Consider the following 24,198-nt stretch of genomic DNA (forward strand, 5'->3'; position numbering starts at 1 on the left):
AGTCAGACACAACTCAACAACAATAGCTATCTGCTTCTAGTAGTGTCTAACACGTACATAAGCATACATACACACAGTGCTTAAAGGCTGCAGAGCATTTTACAAAGATGAATTCATTTGATCTTCACAACCACCCTGTAGGGTAGGTGCCTTTAGCATCAATTTAGGACAAACCATGTCACTCTCTTACTCAATAAGCTCCATTGCTCCCAATCACCTCCAGGATCCAATACAAAATCTTCCATTGACATTCAAAACTTTTCATGACCTACCTACCTTCTCTGCATTATCACCATCAGTCTTCTCACACTCCATTCTCCATTTCTTGTATAGGTACTCTTCAGTCCAGTGGCACTGGCCTCCTGGCTGCTCCATGAACAAAGACACTCCATCTCCTGGCTCTTGGCATTTTCTCTGGCTGTCTCCCATACTTGGAATACTCTCCCCTCCATCTCTGCCTACTGACCTCCTTGGCTTCCTTCAAATTCCAATTAAGATCCCATCTGCTCCAGCAAACCTTTTCCAATCCCTCAGTTGTAGTGTCTTCTTCCTTTTAGTGTTTTCCTATTTATCCCATATATGACTTTTTTGTACACATTTCTCTGATTCTTATCTCTCCCATTAGTTTATGAACTCCTTGAGGCCAAGGACTATCTTTTGCTTCTTTTTTTTAAGCACAGTAAATGGCACATAGTAGGTGATTAGTAAATGTTTATTGAGTGACTTTTACTATTCCTGTTTTACAGATGAAAAAACCGAGGCTGAGAGGTTAAGCAAATTGAGGCAGGATTTGAACTTAGGTCTTCCTGACTCCAAATACAGTATTCTATCTCTTAGACTCTGATCCTTTCTTTGCACACACAAATGCATGGTAGATGGGAAAGAGCAGGAGGGGCATGGGCAATAGCTAGTAGTCCACTTTATCAGGAAAATTAAATATATTGATGGAAGTAGTATGAAATAAAATTGGAAAGGAAAATTAGAGTCAGATCATGGATGTCCTTGACTATCAGGTAATGGGGAGCCATTGGAAGCTTTTGAGTAGGAAAAGTATATGATTAGATCAATGACTTAAGATGATTACCTTAACTTCAGTGTGAAGGATGAATTATAGAAGGGAGACACTGGAGACAGATACCAACCAGAAGGCTAATCTAGGTGAGAGGTGATGAAAGCCTAAGCTAGCATGATATCAGTGATAATAAAAAAGGATGGGAAAGGTGAAAAATGTGGTGGAGGAATAATATATAAGCTTTGGCAACTGGTTGGGTGGAGCCCATGTCTTGAGTGTAGCATCTTACAACTGAGAGAGGCAAAATGATGGAGTTGAAAGAATCCTTGACTGAGAGATAAGAAACCTGATTTCAAGCCCTGGCCCTAACACTTCCTAACTTTGTGGTCCTGAGCTTGTCATTTCCCCTCAGTTTACTCATCTACAAAATAACGACAATACTACTTATTCTTGAAAGTAAGCTATTAGGGTTGGAAGTGGTCTATGGGTCCAGCTCATATATCAAAGACAAAGAAACTGAGGTCCAGAAATGTGAAGAGACCAAGAGTTAGTTGAATAAGATAGGATTTCACTCCAGGTTTCATGATATCTAGCCTAGTATTCTACTATTGCTTCTCTTATTCATCTCATACCCTCTGTAGTGCCTATCCAGCCAGGGATTCACACAGAGAAGACAGGCAATAGCTCTCTGTTGAAGGAATGGACTTGGAAATGCAATTTTTGAGTTAGTGCATATCAATTACAGGAAACAAAGTTTTGAATTCAATCTGAGCTCTACTGCACATTTGACTTGGAGGGTGTAACCTGCCAAGAAGTAGCTTGTGCTGATTTCCCTGTTTGGACAAAATAAAGTCCCTTTCTTGTCCAATTAGGTTTCTTTTCTCTCCTTTGTTTCTTAGGAACTGATGAAGCCGCTATCATTGAAGTCTTGTCAAGCAGAACAGCACACCAGAGACAGAAAATAAAAGAGAAATACAAGAGCACATATGGCAAGGTAACTTCAAGATGTACAGCACTATATGTATGCCAATCACACAAACTTGCACACTCATCTTATTGGACTCATTTCCAACAAAGCATGGGCTGTTTTATCTAAATTTTTTATATTCCTTGAAACTGAACATAATATCGGCTTAATGAACATGTTATTCCTCCTTGGCATCCCTTTGGGCCTTTCCCACTCTTGTTCAGAATATTGAAAAATAATAAAATTATTTTTAATACACCTTTTGTTGATTTCTCAAAACTGTTAGATTATTTTAGTAACTTGCTGTTGTTTTGGTCTTAACTGTTCTTAAGCTGCTTTAAGATTTTTTTAAAACATTGACTTCATTTTTACAAAGCCTGGAATAGAAGGGTTCATCTTTCTTTAAAAGCTGGTGAGTTCCATCTGCCAATTTACAGATGGACCAATGATTTGCAAATGGACCAATTTTTGTACATGGAGTTCAATATTTTGGATCTACTCATTCTTCTCTAACATCAGGTTTAGTATTCTTTCCACCATAATGCTTCATAGCTGGCATTTGAGTTGGAATGTTAAGGTATGAATTCAATAGACAAAAAAGAGGACTATATAAATATGAACTATTATTTTGATGTGGGATGGTGTGGTATCATAAGAAAGTTATGCCCTCAAGAGCTATGAAAGTGTGTGAGACTCTTTGCCCTTACATTAAAGGGTCCCAAGAGTGCTGTGGATTTGTAGTTCATATGTCTGCTCTATTAGTTTTTCTGCTTTCTCCTTTACTTTTCTCCAGTAGTTACTTCTCATGATGTTCAAGGCTCTCTGTGATTTGACCCCAACCTGTGCCTTTGGTATCTTTGACTTTCCTATATTCCAGTCAAACTAAATGACTCACCTTTACCGAACAATGCTTGTGCTGTCTTGGTGTCTTGGCTTCCACTTGTTTCTCTGCCTGGAATATCTTTCCCTCCTCAACCCCTAACTTCAGGTGATCAATTCATACTCATACTTCAAGGTCCAGCTCAAATCCTACCTACTTCACAGTCTTCTCTGAATACTGTCCTCCTATCTCCCCACTCCTGCCAGAGGCCAAGATAATCTCTTGTTTCTTTGAACTCCAGGAGTACTTTGTTTTTAATGTCTCATTTCACTTTCATACTCTTTTGAAAATTTCATATTCGAGTCATTTAAAGAGTAAATGTGGTAGATGGGGTCAGAAGATATAAGTTCTAACCCTGACTCCTCTTTACTTAACTGGAGGACCTTGAGAAAATTCACCTAGACTCTCTCTGGACACCTTTGAGAGGTAATGCACTGTGATGGAAAAAATTCTGCCTCTAGGATCAAAGGACTTGGATTCAAATCCTGCCTCTGATGCATGCTACCTGTGTGGCCTTAGGCAAGTCACTTAAACTTTTGGGTCTCAGTCTACAAAAAGAGGGTATTGGACAATATGGTCCATGCTGACTTTATATCTATGACTCTATGAAGATCAATAGTTTTCATACTTGCAATATCCTCCTTTAGGTTTTGATCCATGTATCCATGAGAGATTACCTGTAGACAATGAGGTCACCTGACCTTCTTGCCATTCTATTTTTAAAGTAGAACATTAAAAGGAAGATGAATGAATATCCCCCTCTTATATTGATCTTGTATGTTCTTGTAGGACCTGGAAACAGTGCTGAAGAGTGAGCTCAGTGGGAATTTCGAGAAGACAGCCTTAGCCCTTCTGGATCTCCCATGTGAATACAGTGCCAGAGAGCTAAAGAAGGCCATGAAAGGCATTGGGACTGATGAATCTCTGCTTATCGAGATTCTCTGCACCAGAACCAATAAGGTTAGAACCACAGTCACATGACTTTTCCCAAAGATTCCACAAAGAGGAAGGAGGAAAACATTCTCTCCTGATGGTACAGAACCTACCTTAAAATACTACTCAGGGTTCTAGGAGAGGAGACTCCCACAATGAAACTGACTGAAACAAAGTCTGGAAAGAAGCTAATCCTTCCAATGGATTCACCCCAGTGTTAATATACCCCACTTTACATGAAAAATGACATAATCACAATAATAGAGAATTTCAAATTTGAAAGGAATCACAAAGGCAAGGATGTGTCAGTAAATGTTTAACAATCAGCTGTGGGGGGGTGCGCAAGACACAATTTTCAGTTTAAACTGTATGAGTAACATTTTCTCTAGACATGCAACAAGATAACAAAGCAAATCCTGATACATAACATTTACCAATTTCTGAGGTGTAAATGCTGAAAATTTAACAATCACCTCTCACCAGTCATCCACTGAACCCTAGTCCAACTTATATGTGAAGAGTCTCCACTGCAACATACTACAAGTAGCCAGCCAACCTCTGCTTGAAGACCTCCAAGAAAGGGAGATCTCCTAACTTTCTAGGCAGATCATTCCTACTTTGGAACAGTAGGAATACTTGAAAGGCTTTTGTGACATCAGACCAAACAGAACAAATCTAATCTGTCTTTCTATAGAACAGCCCTTCAGATACCTATGGACAGTGATTATATCACAGCAATGTAATAGCCCAGTGCCCAGCACATAGTAGAGGTTAAATCATGCTGTTTGATGATTGACTGAATTATGTCATCTCCTCTAGTCTTACCTTCTTCAAACTAAACATGCCCAGTTCCTTGAAAGGATCCTCATATGACATAGACGTCAGGCCTTTCACCATCCCAGTTATCATCCTTGAGACAGTCTCAGTTTATCAATATCCTTCTTAAACCATAGCACTGAACACAGAACTCCAGATGAGGTCTAAAGAAGGTAATGTCACCCCCCTATTTCTACAATATGCTCCTCTTAATGCAGCCCAAGATTGAATTACTTATTTTGGCTACCACATTATACTGGTCCTCATATTGGGTTTGCAGCCCACTAACACTGCCATCTATCCATGCCTTCTTAATCTTATCCTTATAAATATAATTTTCTTGTATCCAAGTACAAGACTTTTGCATTATGTCCTATGGAATTTCATCTTATTAGATTCATCCCATTGCTCCAGCCTGTCAAGATCCCTTTGTGTCCCAAGCCCTTCATCCTAAGTATTAATGATTCCTCATAGCTTTGTGTCATCTGCACATTTCTGAGTCTGTCACCTGTATCTTTATCCAAGACATTGATAAAAATGTCATATATTGCAGGGTCATATATTCCTGGGGAGTCATGAATATACAGAATCCTTTAAATTTAGTTATCTTTTAATGGGTTAGATAGAGCAGTGAGGAGATAATGAAAGAGCACATATTTACCCTTGATGAGCTCAAGACACCAGGTCCAGATGAACTCCGTCCTTACATAGTGAAAAAAAAAGCTTGTAGATGTCATTGTTGAGCCTCTGCAACTGACTTTTGAAAGGACATGGAGAATGAAGTAAGTACCACAAGATTGGATAAAGGCAAATGTCCCTGTTTTCTTTGAGAGAGAGACAGAGACAGAGAGACAGGCAGAAAGAGAGAGAGAGACAGAAACAGAGAGAGACAGAGAAAGAGAGAGAGACAGAGAGAGAGAGCTTGAGAGACACAGAGAGACAAAGACAGAGAGACAGACAGAGAGAGACAGAGAAAGAGAGAGGGAGGGAGAGAGAAGGGGAAGGAAGAGAGACACAGAGAGAGACAGAGAGAGAGGAGTAACTAATTTACAGGTTGATGTGGATTCCTGATAAAATTCTAGAATACATTATTATAAAAATGCTTAGTAAATGTCCAGAAAGAAAAGTGGTCATCACAAAGAAATAGAATGAATTCTTCAAGAACAGGTCATGCCAAATTAAACTTCTTTCTTTCTATTGATAAAATTATTATACTGGTAAATCAGGAAAATTCTACAGATGTAGTACACTTAACTTTCAGCTCAGCATTTGACAATGTTTCTTTTGCTATCCTTGCAGATAACTAGAGAGATGTAGGCTAGACAAAATCAAGTGGATTTGAATTTAGTTGGATGGATAGATCCAAAGAATAGTCATAAAAGAGTCAATATCTAGAGGAAGGGAGATAAGGAAAGACTTAGGGATCTGTCCTTGGTCCTATAGTGTCCAAGATTTTTAACAATTACATGTATGAAAGAATAAGCATGTGGTTGTTGTTTTTTGGGTTTTTTTTTTAATTTGTAGGTGGCACAATGCTTTGAGAGATAGTAAATACATTGGATGATACGGTCTGGATCCAAAAAGATCTCAGCTATCTAGGATGACAAACCAAACATAAAATATGAAAATTAGTGGGGATAGATGCAAAGATTTACACTAGAGTTTTTAAAAAATTGACTTCACTATCAGTTTAAAACATTTTTAAAATATTGAACATAGTAACTGTGGTCAGACAAAAGTTCATATGAAAAATATTTAGGAATTTTAGTGGCATCCAAACCCAGTAGGAGTTAATGGTATGGCACAATCACCCAAAAAGCTATCAGAGGTTACATTGAATCATGATGTCCAGAATGAATGTGGTAATGCAGTTCATAATAACTTCATAATCTCTTTGAATGATTAGCCTCTGAAAACAAAATTGACTTACTCTGCTTGGCTCCAGTGGGCAGAGCTAGGAACAATGAGCAGAAGTTACAAAGAGGTAAATTTAGGCTTAGTGTCAGGAAAAAACTCCTTTACAATCAAAGCCATCCAAAAGAGAAACGGGCTGCCTCTGAAGACAGTTAGGTTACCCTAACTGGAGATTTCAATGGGAGGCTGAAGGAACACTTGTTCCTTCAGGATATTCCTGTTCAGTAAGAGTTGGACTTAGCAACCACTAAGGGCCCTTGCGGCTTTGAGATTCTGCAGAGCAAAGCATAGAAGCCAGAAACTCCTCTTTATTTTTGGCGGACCCTCATCACTTAATTATTCTGGGTTGTAAATCTCTGTGAAATACTTCAGGTGTACTTGAAGTAACAGTGACAGATAGACGAGGTGACCATTGTTGGGGGAGAGGGGAGACAGTGGGGATTCATACATGGAATAAGGAATTGAATAAAATGAGCTCTGGTGTTGCTTCCTACTCTAAGATTCTGTGGTTGTATATAACCTTTCAGCTTGAAAACCAAAGTGCTTCATCTTGCAGTTCTTTTCATTAATGAGATATTGGCATACTAGAAATAACACTAGACTTGGAGTCAAAAGACATGGATGGATCCTAGGAACATAGATTTGGAAATGGAAGGGACCTAATTGGCCATTTAGTCCAACTCCCTCATTTGACAGATGAGGAAACTGAGGCCCAGAGATAAATGACTTGCCTAAGTTCATATGGGTAACTCACACATGAGTTTGAGTCTTGACCCTATCATTTATCAGTATGATCATTGGTCAGGTCATAGGATCTTGATTTAGAGTTAGAATGGAACCTGAGAAATCAGCTAGCCTAACCCTCTCATTTTATAGAGGGGGAAACTGAGGCTGATAATGAGTAAATGACCTGTGCAGCACCAAGTACATAGTAAAGAATAGAGCCCAGCTTTGGACTCCAGTCCCCTACTTCCAGCTGCTGTGCCCTTTCAACTATAAATAACAACCTCAGTTTCTCGAGTAGCAAAATAGGGGTTATAATCCTTGTGCTACCTACCTCACAGGGTGATTGTGAGGAAGGTGCATTCTAAACCTTGAAGAACCACAAAAATGAGAGATATTATTATTATTAATTATGAAGTGGTCATGAGAGATGCATGGCTGTGCAAGCACTTGCCCAAGATATGTGATCATAAATAAGATTTCACCAAATACCAATATTCGCCATATTCTATAGCTGTAAACACTTTTCCAACTTAAAAGATAAGTTTTTATCTCTTCTCTTTTGTTTCATTTTTTTCTTTTTTTCTTTGGAGGCAACTGGGGTTAAGTGACTTGTCCAGGGTTATACAACTAGCAGGTATCTGAGGCTGGGTTTGAACTTCAGGTCCTCCTGACTCCAGGGTCAATGCTCTATCCACCATGTCCCGGTTTCATCTTTCAAGATTCTGTTGCTGCTTTATTCACACCACAGTCATTTCCTAACAACCAGTACATCTTTTCTTCCACAAAATGATCAGTTTGCCCAGAGTGTGACTCAAAGCCCAGCGTAGCACAGACATTCATCCAAAAGTCCACACAGATTTTCTTGTGCCTTTTTCAGGTTTGCAAGTCACAGGCATCTGCAGCCAGAAGAATAGAAGCCAAAGAGATAATGCTTGGGCTGATTATTAATTGATGATTAACAATTAATAGTCATTAGTATTTGGAATAAGAACTAGACCCATGATTCCAGTAACATAGGGAACTCACCTGGATGGGAAAAGGGTTTCTATAAAGGCACCATACCTGCAATTCATAACCTTAGAGAGTTGCCCAGAACACTCCAAATCATATTAAAATGTAACTAGGAAATGTTTAACAAAATAAAATGAAAATGTAACAAAGCACAGAAAATGTGAATTTGTGGTTTTCTAAGTCATCATGCAGGGACTTGAGTCTATCTGGATTTGAATACTCTGGTCTAGAGCTCTTAAGCTATTTATCCATCATCATACAGCTAGCATGAGTCAGAGGCCTGACTTGAACCCAAATCGTGCTGGCTCGCAGGTTGATTTCTCTCCACCAGAAGTCTTATTTGGCCATAGTCTCTTTGATATATTTTATGTCTGACCCGATTTATTTCAGGTTCTAGGCCTATGGCTGTTCCCACAGTTTTGGCCAATTAGATCTGATGAAAACAAAGTGACTGGAGCAGAGTCATCCTTGGGATTCTGCAAATCTGGGAAGTTAGGGAGGAAAAGGTTGAGGACAATGAGATGGGGCTAACTGAGGAGGGAAGAGGAGGAGAGGGAAGGACAAATATAATAGAATATAATCAACAAATACAATTTGTAAGCAAGAAAATCTCCCACTTCTTCCCCTCACCAAGACAAAGCAACTAGCCCCCATTGGCCATTCTTTTCACACACTAAACCCCAACCTCTCTCTGCCTTCTTCCTGCACTGCTGTCCTTGGTGTCAATTTTAACCAGATTTTACCTGCATAAAAATGTTGGGGGTGAAGTAGAACCCTACCTCGTATGTCATTTGCAAAGTGATTTGCCCATAAAGCTATACCCCAGATTGACAGCATAGCAGACTAAAAAAAAAAAAAAGGCTCTGGATCTGGAGTCAGAGGACATGAATTGAAACACCAGCTCTCTATTACTTAAAAATAAAAATAGCTAATATTTGTATAGCACTTTAAGATTTACAAAGTACTTTACATATGAAATCTCATTTGATGATCCACTTATGGCCTGTTTGACTTTGGGCAAGACACTAAACTTTCTGGGCCTCAATTTTCTCATCTGCAAAATGAGGGGATTGGATAGATCCACTCAAACTATACAAGTACGAATTTCTGATTGTCAAATAGTAGTAATGGCATTAAGCAGCCTATAAAAGGGGTGTGTCTCTTTTCCCTGTGCATCTGTCTCCCTTTAGACTGCATTGCATGCTGCTCTGATGTACATGTTTATTTTTGTATTTCCTTTCTCTAGGAAATCAAAGCCATAAAAGAGGCATACCAGAGGCGTAAGTAGCATTTTCTTTCAATCTCACCTAGTTTGGAGAAGGTATGGTCCTTTCACAGTCTGCCTAGGAGACTAAACCTCTTTTTCTTTTCTAATAGTATTTAACAGTAGCCTTGAATCTGATGTCAAAGGCGACACAAGTGGAAACTTTGAAAAGATTCTCGTGTCCTTGTTACAGGTAAGAGAACAGGGACTTTGCTCTCTTGTTTTGTACTGGGGCTACTATAGGCATCTGACTCAGTGGATAGAGTCCTAGGTTTGGAGTCAGAAAGATCTGAGTTCAGATCGGACCTCAGACACTTACTGGCTGTGTGAAGTTTGCTTAATCTCTGTCTGCTTTAAACCACAGAAGAAGGTAACGATAAACTACTTCAAGATCTTTGCCAAGAAAACCCTAGAGACAATATTGATGTGCTATGGTCCACAGGCTTACAGAGAGTCAGATACAACTCAACAACTATCTCTAGGCACCAAGATTCTGTGGTAAAAACTGCAAGACAGAGAAATGTTTGGGGGATGACAAATTTTTAAAAATATTCAGCGGGTTAATTCCTTGGGCAAAATTAGTGTTTTATAAGACTGGGATTTCAAATATTGAGTGTGTCAATATACATGACAATTTAACAGGTAAGTCTTAATTAAGCCTAAGGATCAGAAAAGTTATATGATTTGCCTGTGATCATAGGGTTACTAAATGTCAGAGGTGGAAATGATAGACCGATCATACAGTGAGAAGGAGGGATAACAAGTAGACAGCTCACACAGTCCACTATACAGATGGCCTCCAGAATGTTAGATGGGTTCCCTTTGGTAAATTTATGGGAGGACATGGCGAAGAATTGGACAGGACATGTAGGCATGGTTGGATTATAGGCTGCATCTTTGGAGGGAGAATTCATATTGAGGAGATGACAGATCTTTTGGACTACTGAGGTTGAGAGGAAATAATTGGTGGTCCCAGAACTTACCATCTCTAATTTCAAGTAAAAACCTCCACTTGGCGGCCTCCTTGATGCACTTCAAGGAAAATATTCTGGGGAATGGAGTTATAAGAGGCATTCAGCACTGGCAAGGCTAAATACTCAAGCAGGACAGAGAGCAGCCAAAAAGGTAGGGTAGGGGGAAAGCAAAGCCATGAGAAACTCAGAGAAGGTGCCAGGAGGTGGCAACATTGAAGGGATAAGAAAGGTATATGAGATTGACTTTCTAAGCCAGGATTTAACCAAGGGAAGGAACCAGATTCACCTATTGACTGGTCCCATTAAAAACTGAAGCAAAAAACCTCTGACAACAAAAGCCAGCTGTTCAATGTCCAACACAGGGCATTCAGAATGGGCGCTATAGAAACACACAGTCCTCCTCATTGAACGTCCAACCAAATAGACAATCCACTGATTCACATCACATCTGTACACCATGTCTTTGCAAGTTTTATGTATCCCCTTTGTTTTATGATTGAACTCCATCTCCTCTCCCTCCCAAGTCCCAATTCCTCTGTGGTAACAGATTGGCAGAAGAGAACAAGAAAGAAAAAACACAAGCTGATGCAAGGAGAGTTCAAGTCAGTCCTTCAGAAGGCCTTCCTTCCTCTCTGTGCTCTCTGTCTAGAAACATTTTAAAAAGCGGTTGACATTCTTCAGGAAAAATAGTTTCTGGCAAGAAGATAGACAAATTAGTCTCCTCCAGCTCTGGAATCAATGCCAGGTTAAGAAACTAGTCCTGAGTTCACATACACACACACAGAGGGAAAGAGGGAAGAAGTGGGGGGAGAGAAAGAGAGAGAAGAGAAGAGAGAGAGAGAGAGAGAGAGAGAGAGAGAGAGAGAGAGAGAGAGAGAGAGAGAGAGAGAGAGAGAGAGAGAGAGAGAGAGAGAGAGAGAAGAGGAGAGACAGAGAGGAGAGAGAGAGAGAGGAGAGAGAGAGAGAGAGGAGAGAGAGAGAGAGCGTCACACAAATTCTACTTGTTGGTTCAGCTGACTTTACTGTTATCACAGAGCTCAGTAGATGGCAGCAAAGAGCAATAGTTGGGGGTTTTCCCACAGGATTGTTAGAAGGGGCCTTGGGTCAGACCTTCCCACCAGATCAGAGGAAATCCCCCAGATCTTTTACTTTCCGTCTGATTTCTCAGGTTCACCTAGCAACTGTAATTGACAATGTTTCTCGTCTTGTAGGCTGATCGAGATGAAGGAGACAGTGTTGATACAGATCTAGCCAGTCAGGATGCTAAAGATCTCTATGAGGTAAGTGTGAAGACGTACCAGCATCAGACCTTTTTTTTTCTTTTTTGATTTACCACTCAATGTTATTCACACTCTATGGGAGAAGTAGTTTTAATTACTCAAAAGAAAATTACATCATCTGAGGAATAAAAATGTGCTCTTATCTTTAAATTAAAATATGCTTATTTATATATAGGCCTTTCATTCTAGTACAATAAATGATAATTATTCTCCATTTATATCATGCCTTTATTTGCCTCTGTTAGAAGCTTAAAGTGCATAAGTGAAACATCTCTAGTCTATGCATATAATTTCTTTTAAGTGAGGTTTGGTTAAAAAAAAACAGCACTTTCAAGCTTCTTAAAGAGAGTTTTTAATAAAATGTTGATGTTTGAACTTTCAAGGCAGGGGAAGGTCGTTGGGGTACAGATGAACTGGCTTTCAATGTGGTCCTGGCAAAGAGGAACTACAAACAATTGAGGGCCACCTTCCAGGCCTATCAAAATGTAAGTGACATGGTATAATGACAATTATGTTAACACAATAGTGATAGAGAGTAAGACAAAACCAGAGATGTAGGAACTGGAGGTTTTTACTTTCTTAACACTTTACAATACTATCTTTGAGGCATTGGGGCCTAGGCTAACATAATTGTGAAGAGTAGGACTACTGAATCTGGAGTTGAGACCTGGTTTGAGTCCTAGCATTTACTAGATGCGTGACCCTGACCAAGTCATTTCACATCCCTGAAGCTCAGATTTCTCATCTATAAAATAGGGATAATGATACTCTTCTCACCTACCCTACAGGTTTGTTTTAAGGGAGGGCACTGTAAAGCATTTGGAAAAGTGAGCTATTACGATTATGATGATCTCAACTTAAAATGCAATAGAATGACACAAAGAAGAGGTCTAACCCCCCAGTACCCCAGAGAAGGATCCCTGAAAGGTTGTGATTTAATGAAATTGTTATAAATCTAGCATTTTGTATGCATAGGGGGACCTACCTAACTTAAGGTACTTCATGGTGCATCCATTTTGAAGGGCTGGATTTGGAAATGAGAAGATTTGGGCTTGAATCCTGCCTCAGACATATACTCTTGTGTGACCATGGGCAAGTTCCTAGCTTCTCCATGTCCTCAGGGAACTCCCAAAGACTATAAATTACAGTTGAGTAGCCTATCTTCATTAGCAGAATGTTTTCACATTGACTTACGTCAGAATCTAAGAACTTTAGAATTGGACAAAATCTTAGGGGTGATCTAGTCCATCAGTCTCATTTCATAAATAGGGAAACTGAGACTCAGAGGAATTTAGGGACTGGTCCAAGGTTATAACAACTATGTGTCAGATTAGGTTTGGAATCAGAAAATTAGAGCTAGCAGGAACCTTTAAGAGTATTTAGTCCAACTACTTCATTTTCCAAAGAGAAAACTGAGGTCTAGAAGGGAAAGTCACTTCTGAAGGTAAGTCTGGCAGATCCTCCAGGAAGAGTTAGAATTAGATCCCTGCTCTCCAGACTCCTGGACCACTGACTGCTCTTTCCATGCCCCTCTTGCTACTTTTGCCCATCGAGATTTTCATGTATTATATCATAGAATACAAGCTTAGAGCTAAAAGGAATCTTGAGATCATTCAGTCCAAGCCCCTCATTTTATTGATGAGGAGTTACAGCCCACAAAGGGGAAATGACTTGACCAAGGTCAAACAAAGAGCAAGCCACAGAGCTGGAATATGAACTTTCTGACTCTGAATCCAGTGCTTTTTCCATCCCACAATGGATTTGTTTTTACATAGTGCTTTTAACTTTTTAAACTCCCTTCATTTCTATTATCTCCTTTTATCCTTTTAATAACTCTGTGAGGTAGATGGGAAAGGTATTATTGTTCTCATTTGATAGATTTGGAAACTATTCTTAAAATTGAGACCATCTGTAACTTAACTGGACCACACAGGAAGTAAGTGCCAGAAAGTGGATGAAAATTTCAAGATTCTCCAGCTTGAGTTCTCTCCTGGGCTCCTGCTTGGTTCCTTTTATAACACCAGGCAATCTAGACAGCAAGAAAGGGAGGAAGGAGGGAAGGAAGGAAGGAAGGAAGGAAGGAAGGAAGGAAGGAAGGAAGGAAGGAAGGAAGGAAGGAAGGAAAGGAGAGGGGATGGAAGAGAAATTCAGACAGTTCTGGAAAGGGACACAGGAAGAAAGCAATTTTTGTTTATTTTTTTAAATTCATTTGTTCTACCCTGTTTAAATGCTGAGGATTTTAGAAAAGCTTTTATTCCTTATTTGGTTTATTTATTTGATTATTTGCCTTGTTCATGATTATTAAGTTTTTAACAAAAATATTTTTTTAAAAAAATCACACTTGGGCCACTACAATGAAAACAATACAGTGATGTTTGCTGATTTCCTTTATGAATCATCTTTAAAATATCATATATTCTTAGACCAAAAATTCTTTCAACTAGGTTCTGTTTTCATCTTTATTATTTTTTTAAAGTATTAGCATAGCTGTCCCTTGCTCTGTAAACCTTTCAATGACCTTTGGATTCAAGTGATATAATCCTGTCCTGACATCTTGCTTTTGTCACTTACTGTATATGTCCTGCTGTATAAATCATACCAATGTTGGACAATGTAGAAGAAAGAGTGCTGGGTTTGGTGTCAGAAGACCTGGATGCAAAATGCCACCTTCAGTAGTTTCATATCAATGGGCAAGTCATTTAATGTCTCTGAGCCTCAGTTTCCTAATCTGTAAAAATGAAGGTGGCATTAATATCTGATACCTTCTTAATTTTTCTGCAGCATTGATGCTGTTGGCCAGTCTGTTCTCCTGTAAATTCTCTAGCCCACCCTCACCCCACCCCCAGTTCTTCTATCATTTTGGCTCCTCCTGTCTACTTTGCTGGGTTATCACCCATATCCTGTCCTATAACTGCAGACATCATGCATGGCTCTATTCTGATCCTAGTCCCTTTTCTCTCTACACTTTCTCTTAACTATCTCATTAGCTCCGTGGGTTCCACTATCATTTCTCCAGAAATGATTCCTCCGTCAATGTTTCCAGCACACTACCAACCACTTCATGTAGATCTTCTCCTGTCCCCTATCACCAACTGTCTAGTGATCATTTCAGATTGCAGTCCCATGCTCTTTTCAAATTTACCATGGCCAACAGAAAGCTCGTTTTCTTGCCCAAGCCCACCCCTTCTTCTGAATGTCCCTATTTCTGTCAAGGGCACCACCATCCTTCGTCATTCAGGTTCACAACCACAGTATCATCCTGGACTCTCTTCAATCCTCCTCCCTCCATAAATTCATTCAGCCAAATCTTATCAATTCCACCGCCACAACCTCTCTTCCTCATTCTCTCTACTTACCCAGTCACCACTCAGTTCAGCCTCTCATCACCTCTAGCGTAGACTATTGTAATGGTTTCCTAATCAGTTTCCCATTCTCAAACTCATCACCACTCCAAGATATCCTCTACCTCCAGCACAAGGGATAGTCCTAGAATACAGGTCACTCCTCCAACTCTGTAGTTCCCTATTGCCCCTAGAATCAAATGCAACTATTCTTTTTGGCATTTACAATCTTTCACAAGCTGGTTTTAGTCTATTGCTTTAGGCTTACTGCGTATTACTCACCAGCCAAGCTGACCTCCTTACCATTTCTCACATATGAGGCACAATTTCTAATCACAACAAATAAAGCGTTTATTACAGGTCTGTTATGTGCCAGGCACTGTGCCAGAGGCATTGTGGACATAAAGGAGCTTACATTCTAAAAGGGGAGATAACATGTACACATATAGATGTGTACAAAACACAGAGAAGATGCAAAGGAACCTTGGAGGGGAAGGCTTTAGCAACTCTAGGGACTAGGAGTTCATGCAAACACTAGCACCTGACCTGAGTCTTGAAGAAAGCCAAGGACTCAGAGAGGCAGAAGTGAAAAGGGGAGGGGCCCTACCAGCCAAGGCAGAGGCATGGTGATGAAAGATGAAGCATCCGCCTTGTGTGTCTTTGCACGGGCTGACCCATCTACCTACGATGCTCTCTCTCCTTACTGTCTCTTATTAGACTCCCTTAAAAACCTCCCTCAAAGTTCACTTCAAATGCTATCCTACATGAGATCTTTCTTGCTCCCTCCAGCTGCCAGTGCCTCTTCTCTAAATTTGTAGTTGTTGATCAGTTGTGTCAATCTCTTCATGACCCATCTGGGATTTTCTTGGCAAAGATGCTGAAGTAGTTTGCCATTTCCTTCTCCAGCTCATTTTTTGATGAGGAAACAGGCAAACGTTTAAGTGACTTGCCTAGGGCCAGACAGCTAGTAAGTGTCTGGGGCCAGATTTGAACTCATGAAGAGGAGTCTTCCTGACTCCAGGTGCAGCACTCTTTTGTATATGTTTGAATTTACTTATCTGTGTGCATGTTGTTTCCAGTGATAAAATGTAAGACTGCTGAAGGCAGGAACAATTTCATTTTTGTCTTTGTATCCCTAGCACAATGCTTGACATTAGTGCTAAATAAATGATTAATGATGAACAACAGACAGACAGACAGACAAACAGATAGATGATAGATAGATAGATGATAGATAGATAGATAGATAGATAGATAGATAGATAGATAGATAGATGAGAGAAAGATGGCTAGAAGGAGAGAGACAGAGACAGAGGGGGAGAGAAAGGAGGAGAGAGAGGGAGAGAGAGAGAGAGGGAGAGAGAGAGAGAGGGAGAGAGAGAGAGAAGAGGGAGAGAGAGAGAGGGAGAGGGAGAGGGAGAGGGAAAGAGAGAGAGAGAAGAGGCAGAGAGAGAGAGAGAGGGAGAGAGAGAGGGAGAGGGAGAGAGAGAGAGAGACTCTCACAGAATGGTTGGTCTTTTATAAACCCTAAAGGGCTACAGAAAAAGGAATTTGTATTCTTCTCACTGCTTTTAAATCACATCTTCTGGGGTGCATAAGTCAACCCTGCAAGGCAGAATGGTGTCATGGAGAGCAGCCTGCCTTGGAGTTAGGAAAAAATTACAGGTCTGGGTCAAAAATGAAAAATGAGCCTCATGGTTAAAATATTTCCCCCCAGCTGGGGTCAGTAATTTAATTTAAGGGATTTTTACAGAGTGGTTTTCTGCATGGGTGGGAAACCCCAATTAGCCAGGCTTAAAAAAGAAAATAAAAGCCTACTAGCTATCTATGTTTTGGCAAAGAGCATCCATTATTCAAATAGAGGAAGAGAGAAAGAGTATGAAATGTATCAAACTAGCTGCCGAGGCACAGGCACCTAGGAGGCCAATTTGGGTTCTTGGACAAGGAATATTGGGCCCACCTTATAACCCCTAGAGCTGGAGAAGGACTAGGGGAGCCTTGACAAGGATCTTTTAGTGGATTCAGGAGGTTCTGGGGAGAGTATCTCCCATAATCACCTTCTAACCAGGTCTCCAATACCACACAACTGGGGTCACTTGGGGAGGGAGGGGGAAGGGGAATAAGTATTTACACAGCATCTGCTGTGTCCCAAGAATTCTGCTAAGTGCCTAAGTATCTCATTCAACTCTCACAACAACCCTAGGAGATAGCTGCTATTATTATCCCCATTTTACAGTTGAGGAAACTGAGGCAAATAGATGTTAAGTGACTTACCCAGGGTCACCCAGCTAGTAAGTGTCTGAGACTAGACTTGAACTTCCTGATTCCCAGTCTAGTGCTCTGCCTGTTGTGCCAACACTTTTATTATTAATTACACGGTCTCAGGACCTCACAATATCATTTCATTTTTTTAGAAGAAGGGGTTCTGATTTCATTGATGTGGAGAATGCCCAATGTGAAAACTCCCTCCACAAACATGCAGCTCCCATCTGTAATTTACAGGTTTAGAGATTCACCTGGGACACTGTGATAAGGTGCTTTGCTTATGGTCACAGAACTAGTATGTTTGAACTCAGTTCTTGGGGTTGTAGAACACAGGATCATAGATTTAAAGCAAGAAAGTAGCTTAAAGAGAACTGGTGGCTCAGTAGAAAGAACATGGGGCCTAGCATCAGTTCAAATCCAGCCTCAGACACTTACTAGCTATGTGAACCTGGGCAAGTGACTTGAAGTGTACCTCAGTTTCCTCAACTGTAAAATTGGAATAATAATAGAATTTAACTTAGCATAGTGTCTGGCATATAGTAGACACTATGTAAATGCTTACTCCTTTCTGCTCCCTTAAATGTCATCAAGTCCCACGATCTCATTTTACAGATGAGGAAATTAAGGCACTAGCAAGTTAAGTGATTTGCCCAAGGTTGCACAGCTAGTAAGTCTTCAAGTTGGAAGTAGAATACTTAGGTGTTCCTGCTGGAAGGCCAGACTTCCATGCACCATGTGCTGTGCCCCGCGCCCCTCATCATGTCATCGTTTCCTGTAGGGTATTTTATATTTGTGTATGAATGTTCAAAACATACTACATAAAGTCCACTGGTGTTTATCCCAAGACCCCAATTATTTATAGAGCCTGGTACAGTTCTTCGTCAAATTAAATGTTATGTACTTTCTTCCTGAGGAATGGCTTTCAATATTTCTGATTTCCAAATATGTTCCCCCAAACGCAGAACAAAACTTGCCTTTCCCTTTATTTGCCTGCCCTGAGGTTGGCCCAGGCAGTATTTGTGTTAAGCTAATCACAATTTACACTAAACTTCAGAGTCTGTAAATATTTGAATAGAGGCCTAATGTGTAATGTGGTGCTGCAGGGAGATACACTGGCCAATGATGACTGTAGAATGGTTTGGACATTCACCAGACTAGAGAAAGAAAGGCAGCCTTGGCTCTGTGGATAAAAGGCTGCCCTTGAAATTAGCAAGATCTGGTTTCAAATCTTGCTTTGGAGGCCTGCTGGCTGTGTGACTCTGAGCAAGTACAGACTCTCTGTACCCCCAAAATTCTCTAAGACCCTACATTGTGGGTCTGCATCAGTGAAGGCCATTTCTACATTAAAATTCCACCAACAGAGGAAATACCAAATCTGGATGGGGATAAAAAATGAGAAAGGGGTCATGTTAACTGTGATCTATCTTAACCCCACCCCACCCTCAACCCATTCCTGGAGAAGAAAGTTTATTTTGTAGACCTTGAAGTACTCAAGTTGTCTTCAGCTTGCTGGCTACTGGCCCACATTTATAGAGTTCTTTAAGGTTTGCAAAATGCTTGATCTATACTATCTCACGTGAGTTTCACTCACCCTAAGAAATGGGTACTTGGGATGTCATTCTGCTCATTTGGTAGTAGAGGAGACTGAGGCAAGATTAAGTGCAAGAGGGTGTTAGTAAAATTTTTAACCATTGTCAGAAAAAAAGTGTGCAAGACACTTTTAAGTTTAACCCATATTCTTTGTTCTTTCTTAACTCTAAACAATCAGTAAATAATCAAATGTCAGATATTTAAAGATAATGATCCTCCTCCCACTGCATCTTCTTTTTTTCTTACATCACAGTCATCTGGATACATCCATCAACATTTTCTCCCCTTCTGTTCCTAGAATTGAACCCTCTCTTGTAACAAAGAAAAGTGGTTCAACAAAAGCAATGCACACAGCATTCTGCCATAATAGTCCCCCACCTCTCTGATGATAAATAGTTTGTTCTCTTTTCTCCAAGGTCGTTGATTTTTTGCCACTTGCTCAGACATCAGCTACCTTTTAGGGATCATTTCATTTACATTATTATGGTCATTTCTTATGTTAATTTTGAATGTTATTCTTTTGGTTCTGTTGATTTCACTCTGCATCAGTTCATACAAGCCTTCTGAAGTTTCTCGAAATTCCTCATCTCTGTCATTTCTTACTACACATACCATGGGCTTCTTTAGTCAGTCCTCCAGTTCCTTGATCCCACGAAAAGGTACTTCTATAAATATTTTTATATATATTGCAACTTTTCTCTGTTTTTAAAATTCTTTGGATATATATATCCAGTAGTGGGATAGAGGAGACATCACATCTTACTCACTTTGCTTAAATAATTTCAAATTACTATCCAGAATGTTTGGAGTAATTTACAGCTCTGCCAACAATGAATTAGTGCATCTGTATTCACACAACCCCTCCAAAATTGACTGTTTCCATATTGTGTCATCTCTGCTAATTTGCACAGTGCAACATCCTCCGATGGATTCATAGTTTGGTCCCTCTTGACCACCCTGATCAGTTTCCGGACATGTTTTAGCATAACATCATACTTTCAGTAATGTCGTACCCTCGTGTGCACATAATAGTACACATGTGTTCAGACCATAACAGGACACCATAGAACTGTCACTTCCCTTGATTCAGATAACATATTTCTATTTAAGTGATCTAAATTTACATTCTTTTTTAAAGCAAATCTTGCTAGTAATAGCCTTGCTTGACCTTAAAATTAGATGGCTCCACAGATGCCCATGTTTGGTGTTTCCCTCTATTTGTGTACTTCAGTAGTTGAACCAAAGCTCAGATCTTGATATTCATCTTGATAAAAATCCAATCTTTGTGCCTTATAGATGAAGAAACTGAGGCACAGAGAACTAAAGTGGCTTCCTCAGGGTAAAATCCATTAGGACTCCTATTTTGAACTAAATCCTCAGCGATGAGACTTGGCAAGGACCAGCATAGCCAGGGTCAAGCTAAACTGCTGGGCCTCAATCTGCCAGGGCTCAGTGATTGCTGTTAGGCAGGAGGTTAGCACCCTCTTTGCAAAAACAAAACTTATAATAACAACGGCATTTTGGTTTTATCTTTAGTTAAGCGGCAAGGATATTGAAGAGGCCATTGAAGGAGAAACATCTGGAGACTTGAAGAAGGCCTATTTAACTCTAGGTAATATCATGTTGGGAGAGCCCTCCCCCCCCCCACTAACATAATCATTATTTAACAGCGCATGTCTGAAACCTATTAATATAATTTAATCTTAATGGATTTATTACTGAGAACAAAGGTAGCGATAAATAGGATCCAAGCACTAAGCTACAGATAAATCAAGGGTACCTTCCTCTATTCCGTTTCCTTTAACATTTTGAAATACTCTCTTTGAAAAAAAAGAAAAAGAAATCTACTAGGAGACCAGGGAAAGGAGTCCTGATTTTAAAATTTGCCAGGAAAACACCAGGGCACTCACTCTCCAGGCTTTGCCAATAGGCAGGAAATAGCAGAGATGGGACAGGAGGAGCACGCCTTGGCAGAAGCCCTTCCTTTTGCAAGACCTAGAGTGAAGGCATTGTCCATTGTCCACCATCCAGCAGTAAAGAGTCCAGGGCATCATACCAAGAGGCGCTAAAAAGGAGTATTCCCAGAAGAAGGAGGATAATATGAAAAAAAATTTAAAAACAACCCTGGAAGTTAAAAAATGTTCTCAAATTGCCAAACATTTCTTTTCCCCAAAAATATTGGCAGTAATTGATTGTTTCATCCACACTAGTTTTGCATTCAGATTAGGGTAACCTCTGCCATGATCCATGTGGGCATGAATGTCCCTAGTGTTACTCATGACTCATACTGAATAAACACATAAGATCTTGCACAAAGACTGTCTTTGGGCTTAAAGAAGGATTCTTCAAACAGGATCTGGAGTTCTTCATGACCTAACAAACTATCCCCCCTCACCGGAGTCCTTCATTTCTTCCTAAACATTTGATATCATTGACCCAGACTCCTATATAGAAATTGGGCTCCCCGAAGGCAACAAAATTCATAACACATTAAGGTTGAAAAAGTGCTTTATATGATGCTGCTAGGGAGCACAGCGTTGGATCTGGAGTTAGAAAGATCTGAATTCAAATCCAGCCTCAGACACTTACTAGCTGTGTGACCCTGGGCAAATCATTTAACCTCCATCTGTCTGAGTTTCTTCATCTGTAAAATGGGGGATAATAATAGCACCTAGCTCTCAGGGTAGTTGCCAGGATCAAATGAGGTAAATATTTGTGAAGAACTTAGAGTTCAATATAAAAGCTATTATGGTGGTGATTATGCCATTTGATCTTTACAAAACTCTGCGGGGCAGGTGACTGTGGATATTATCACTGCCACTTTATAGATAAGGAAACAGACTTTTAGAATTAAGTGATTTTCCCTTAATCACACTGTTAGTTAGGTGACACTGTGGATAGAGAGCTAGGCTTGGAGTCAAGAAGACTCATTTTCTTAAGTTCAAATTCACACTCAGACATTTACTTAGCTATGTGACCCTGGGCAAGTCACTTAACCCTGTCTGCCTCAGTTTCCACATCTATAAAATGAGCTGGAGAAGGAAATAGCCAAGTACTCCAGTATCTCTGCCAAGAAAACCCCAAATGGGGTCATGAAGAGTCAGACATCACTGAATAATAGTACCTGTCCAAGGGAGGACTTGAACCAAGAGCTCCCCTAACTTCAAGTCCAACCTTTGCTCCACTTAAAGCATTGTTCTTCCAAATTAAAATGTAATAAAAACAATTTTCCCCAAGAAAGGATAATACAGATCTTTGTAGCTATGGGTAACTATTCAATCATGGATTATTCATTCATTCTTAGTAGATATTTGGCTAGGGAAGGAGTTATAGCAGTGAAGTTCTCCTGCTTACTCCTGGGTGACAACACAGTGACTCCCAAGCCTCTGCAGACCTTCCTTTTTCCTATCCTTCCAACTTCAGAGAGCTTGAAGAAATGAGCCACTGGCCAATCACTCTTCCTTTTACTTTCTGCAAAACCATGTTATTTACAGAGCTTGGAAAGTCCTTCCTAGCAAGTCTACTGAGTTCCTGACATCATTGACCATAATGTGAGCCCGTGTGAAGAAAAAAAAAATTTTTAAAGAGCATATTTCTTCACCTGACTGGAGGGAGAAGAGATGTAAGAAGAAATAGCTAAGTAAATATGAAATATCCTGATTCCCATTGTGTGAATTGTTTGGCCCTCTCAGAATCTCAGGAATAACAGCCCCAAAGTCAGCCACCCTCTAATTCCTTATTAGAATTAAGGAATTAATTAATTAATTAATAAGGAATTAATTTCCCCCAGAATCAATATCTTTCTCAAGAAAGCATCAAGAACTCATCTTTAATTAGTGGGAAAAGGTAGATTTGGACTATGTGTTTTTCTTTTCCACGGAAACTACAGGGACTTATAGGAGACTCCTGCCCCATGGCCTGAAACAAAGATTACAGGGAATGAGACAGTTTTCTACCCTCATTCTGCCTCTTTTAGAGTCACGGGAAAGTCCAACTGGTCATCTTCCTCTCATGTAGTGCAGATAAACTATGAGTCTATATTGGAAACAAGATTGTTCTCCTGTAGCGGTGTGACCACACATGCCCTTACACTTACTTCATTATTTATAATAACTATAGTTAATGATTATTGTTTTCTAAAGGCTTATCTTACTTTACTCACACATTTAATAGTCGCATCCTTGCTGTTCTGTGAATATGGGCTAAAACTGCCAAGAGGTGGAAACAAAGGAAGGTAGTTCGTTCTCTCAAAGTATTGCTAGCAAAGATAGACAGCTATCAATCTCAGGGAAGGAAGGGCTAATCAATGACATGTCCAGGGATGGGGCTATATCCAGTGTGTTCTTTAACAATTACCGAGTGATTGAAAACAGAGGATGTTTAACAAATCTGAACATTACATCAAGCTAGAGGTGGTTGAGGATGGTGCAAAAATGCTCAGTCATAAAGGATAGGTTAAAAATTAAAATGGTTTTGGTCACTTGGGCTGACAGAGTCAGGATCCCAGACTAGAATGTTGGGTTGGAACTTAATACAGATTAATTAATTAATTAGTACAGATAAATATAAAAATCTGCATTTAGGATCAAATAATCAATTTCACAAATTTAAGATGGAGGAGGCATAATTAGATGATAGCTCCTGTGAAAAAGATTGGAGGATTTTAGTAAATTGAAAAGCTGATGAGAGACATTGTGATATGGCAGCAAAACTAGGTAGGCAGTGGTCCTATGGTACTCTGTCCTGAGTACCATAGTGGGAACTGAGTTCTCTACTCAGGCATTTTGAGATGTCATTGTGGGACTCTTAATAAGGAAAGTATACAGAGATGGAAAAGTAGGATGGTAAAAGAACTTGGGAATTATACTACTGAATGATCAGATATAGGAACTGAGGATGTTAAAACTGGAAAATAGAAAATACATGGGTAACATAATGATTTGCTGTTGTTGAGTTGTTTCAGTCATTTCTGACCCTTCTTGACTCCATTTGGGGTTTTCTCGGCAGAGATATTGGAGTGGTTTGCCATTTCCTTCTCCGGCTCATTTTACTGATGAGGAAATTGAGGCAAACAGAGTTAAGGGACTTGCCCAAATTCACACTGCTAGTAAGTGTCTGAGGCTGGATTTGAACTCATGAAAATGAGTCTTCCTGATTCTCCTCACCCATTTGAAGGACTAGCATGTGAAAGAGGCTTGCTGTCCTGGGACCAATGGGTAAAAAGC

The 24,198-nt window shown here is 39.9% G+C and overlaps 1 protein-coding gene across 2 annotated transcripts in view; it reads left to right on the forward strand.

The window, feature by feature from the left end:
• ANXA13 (annexin A13) overlaps window positions 1-24,198 on the forward strand; it is an 83,302-nt gene that overhangs the window by 50,525 nt on the left and 8,579 nt on the right. For both annotated transcript variants that reach the window (XM_072603149.1, XM_072603150.1), the window contains 7 exons: window positions 1,912-2,006; window positions 3,649-3,819; window positions 9,506-9,539; window positions 9,637-9,716; window positions 11,709-11,777; window positions 12,161-12,262; window positions 20,510-20,585. In XM_072603149.1, the coding sequence (XP_072459250.1) occupies window positions 1,912-2,006; window positions 3,649-3,819; window positions 9,506-9,539; window positions 9,637-9,716; window positions 11,709-11,777; window positions 12,161-12,262; window positions 20,510-20,585 (627 nt within the window). The remainder of the gene's footprint in view (window positions 1-1,911; window positions 2,007-3,648; window positions 3,820-9,505; window positions 9,540-9,636; window positions 9,717-11,708; window positions 11,778-12,160; window positions 12,263-20,509; window positions 20,586-24,198) is intronic.

The sequence above is a fragment of the Notamacropus eugenii genome, chromosome 4 (assembly GCF_028372415.1).
Source record: "Notamacropus eugenii isolate mMacEug1 chromosome 4, mMacEug1.pri_v2, whole genome shotgun sequence".
In the NCBI taxonomy this organism is placed as follows: domain Eukaryota; kingdom Metazoa; phylum Chordata; class Mammalia; order Diprotodontia; family Macropodidae; genus Notamacropus; species Notamacropus eugenii.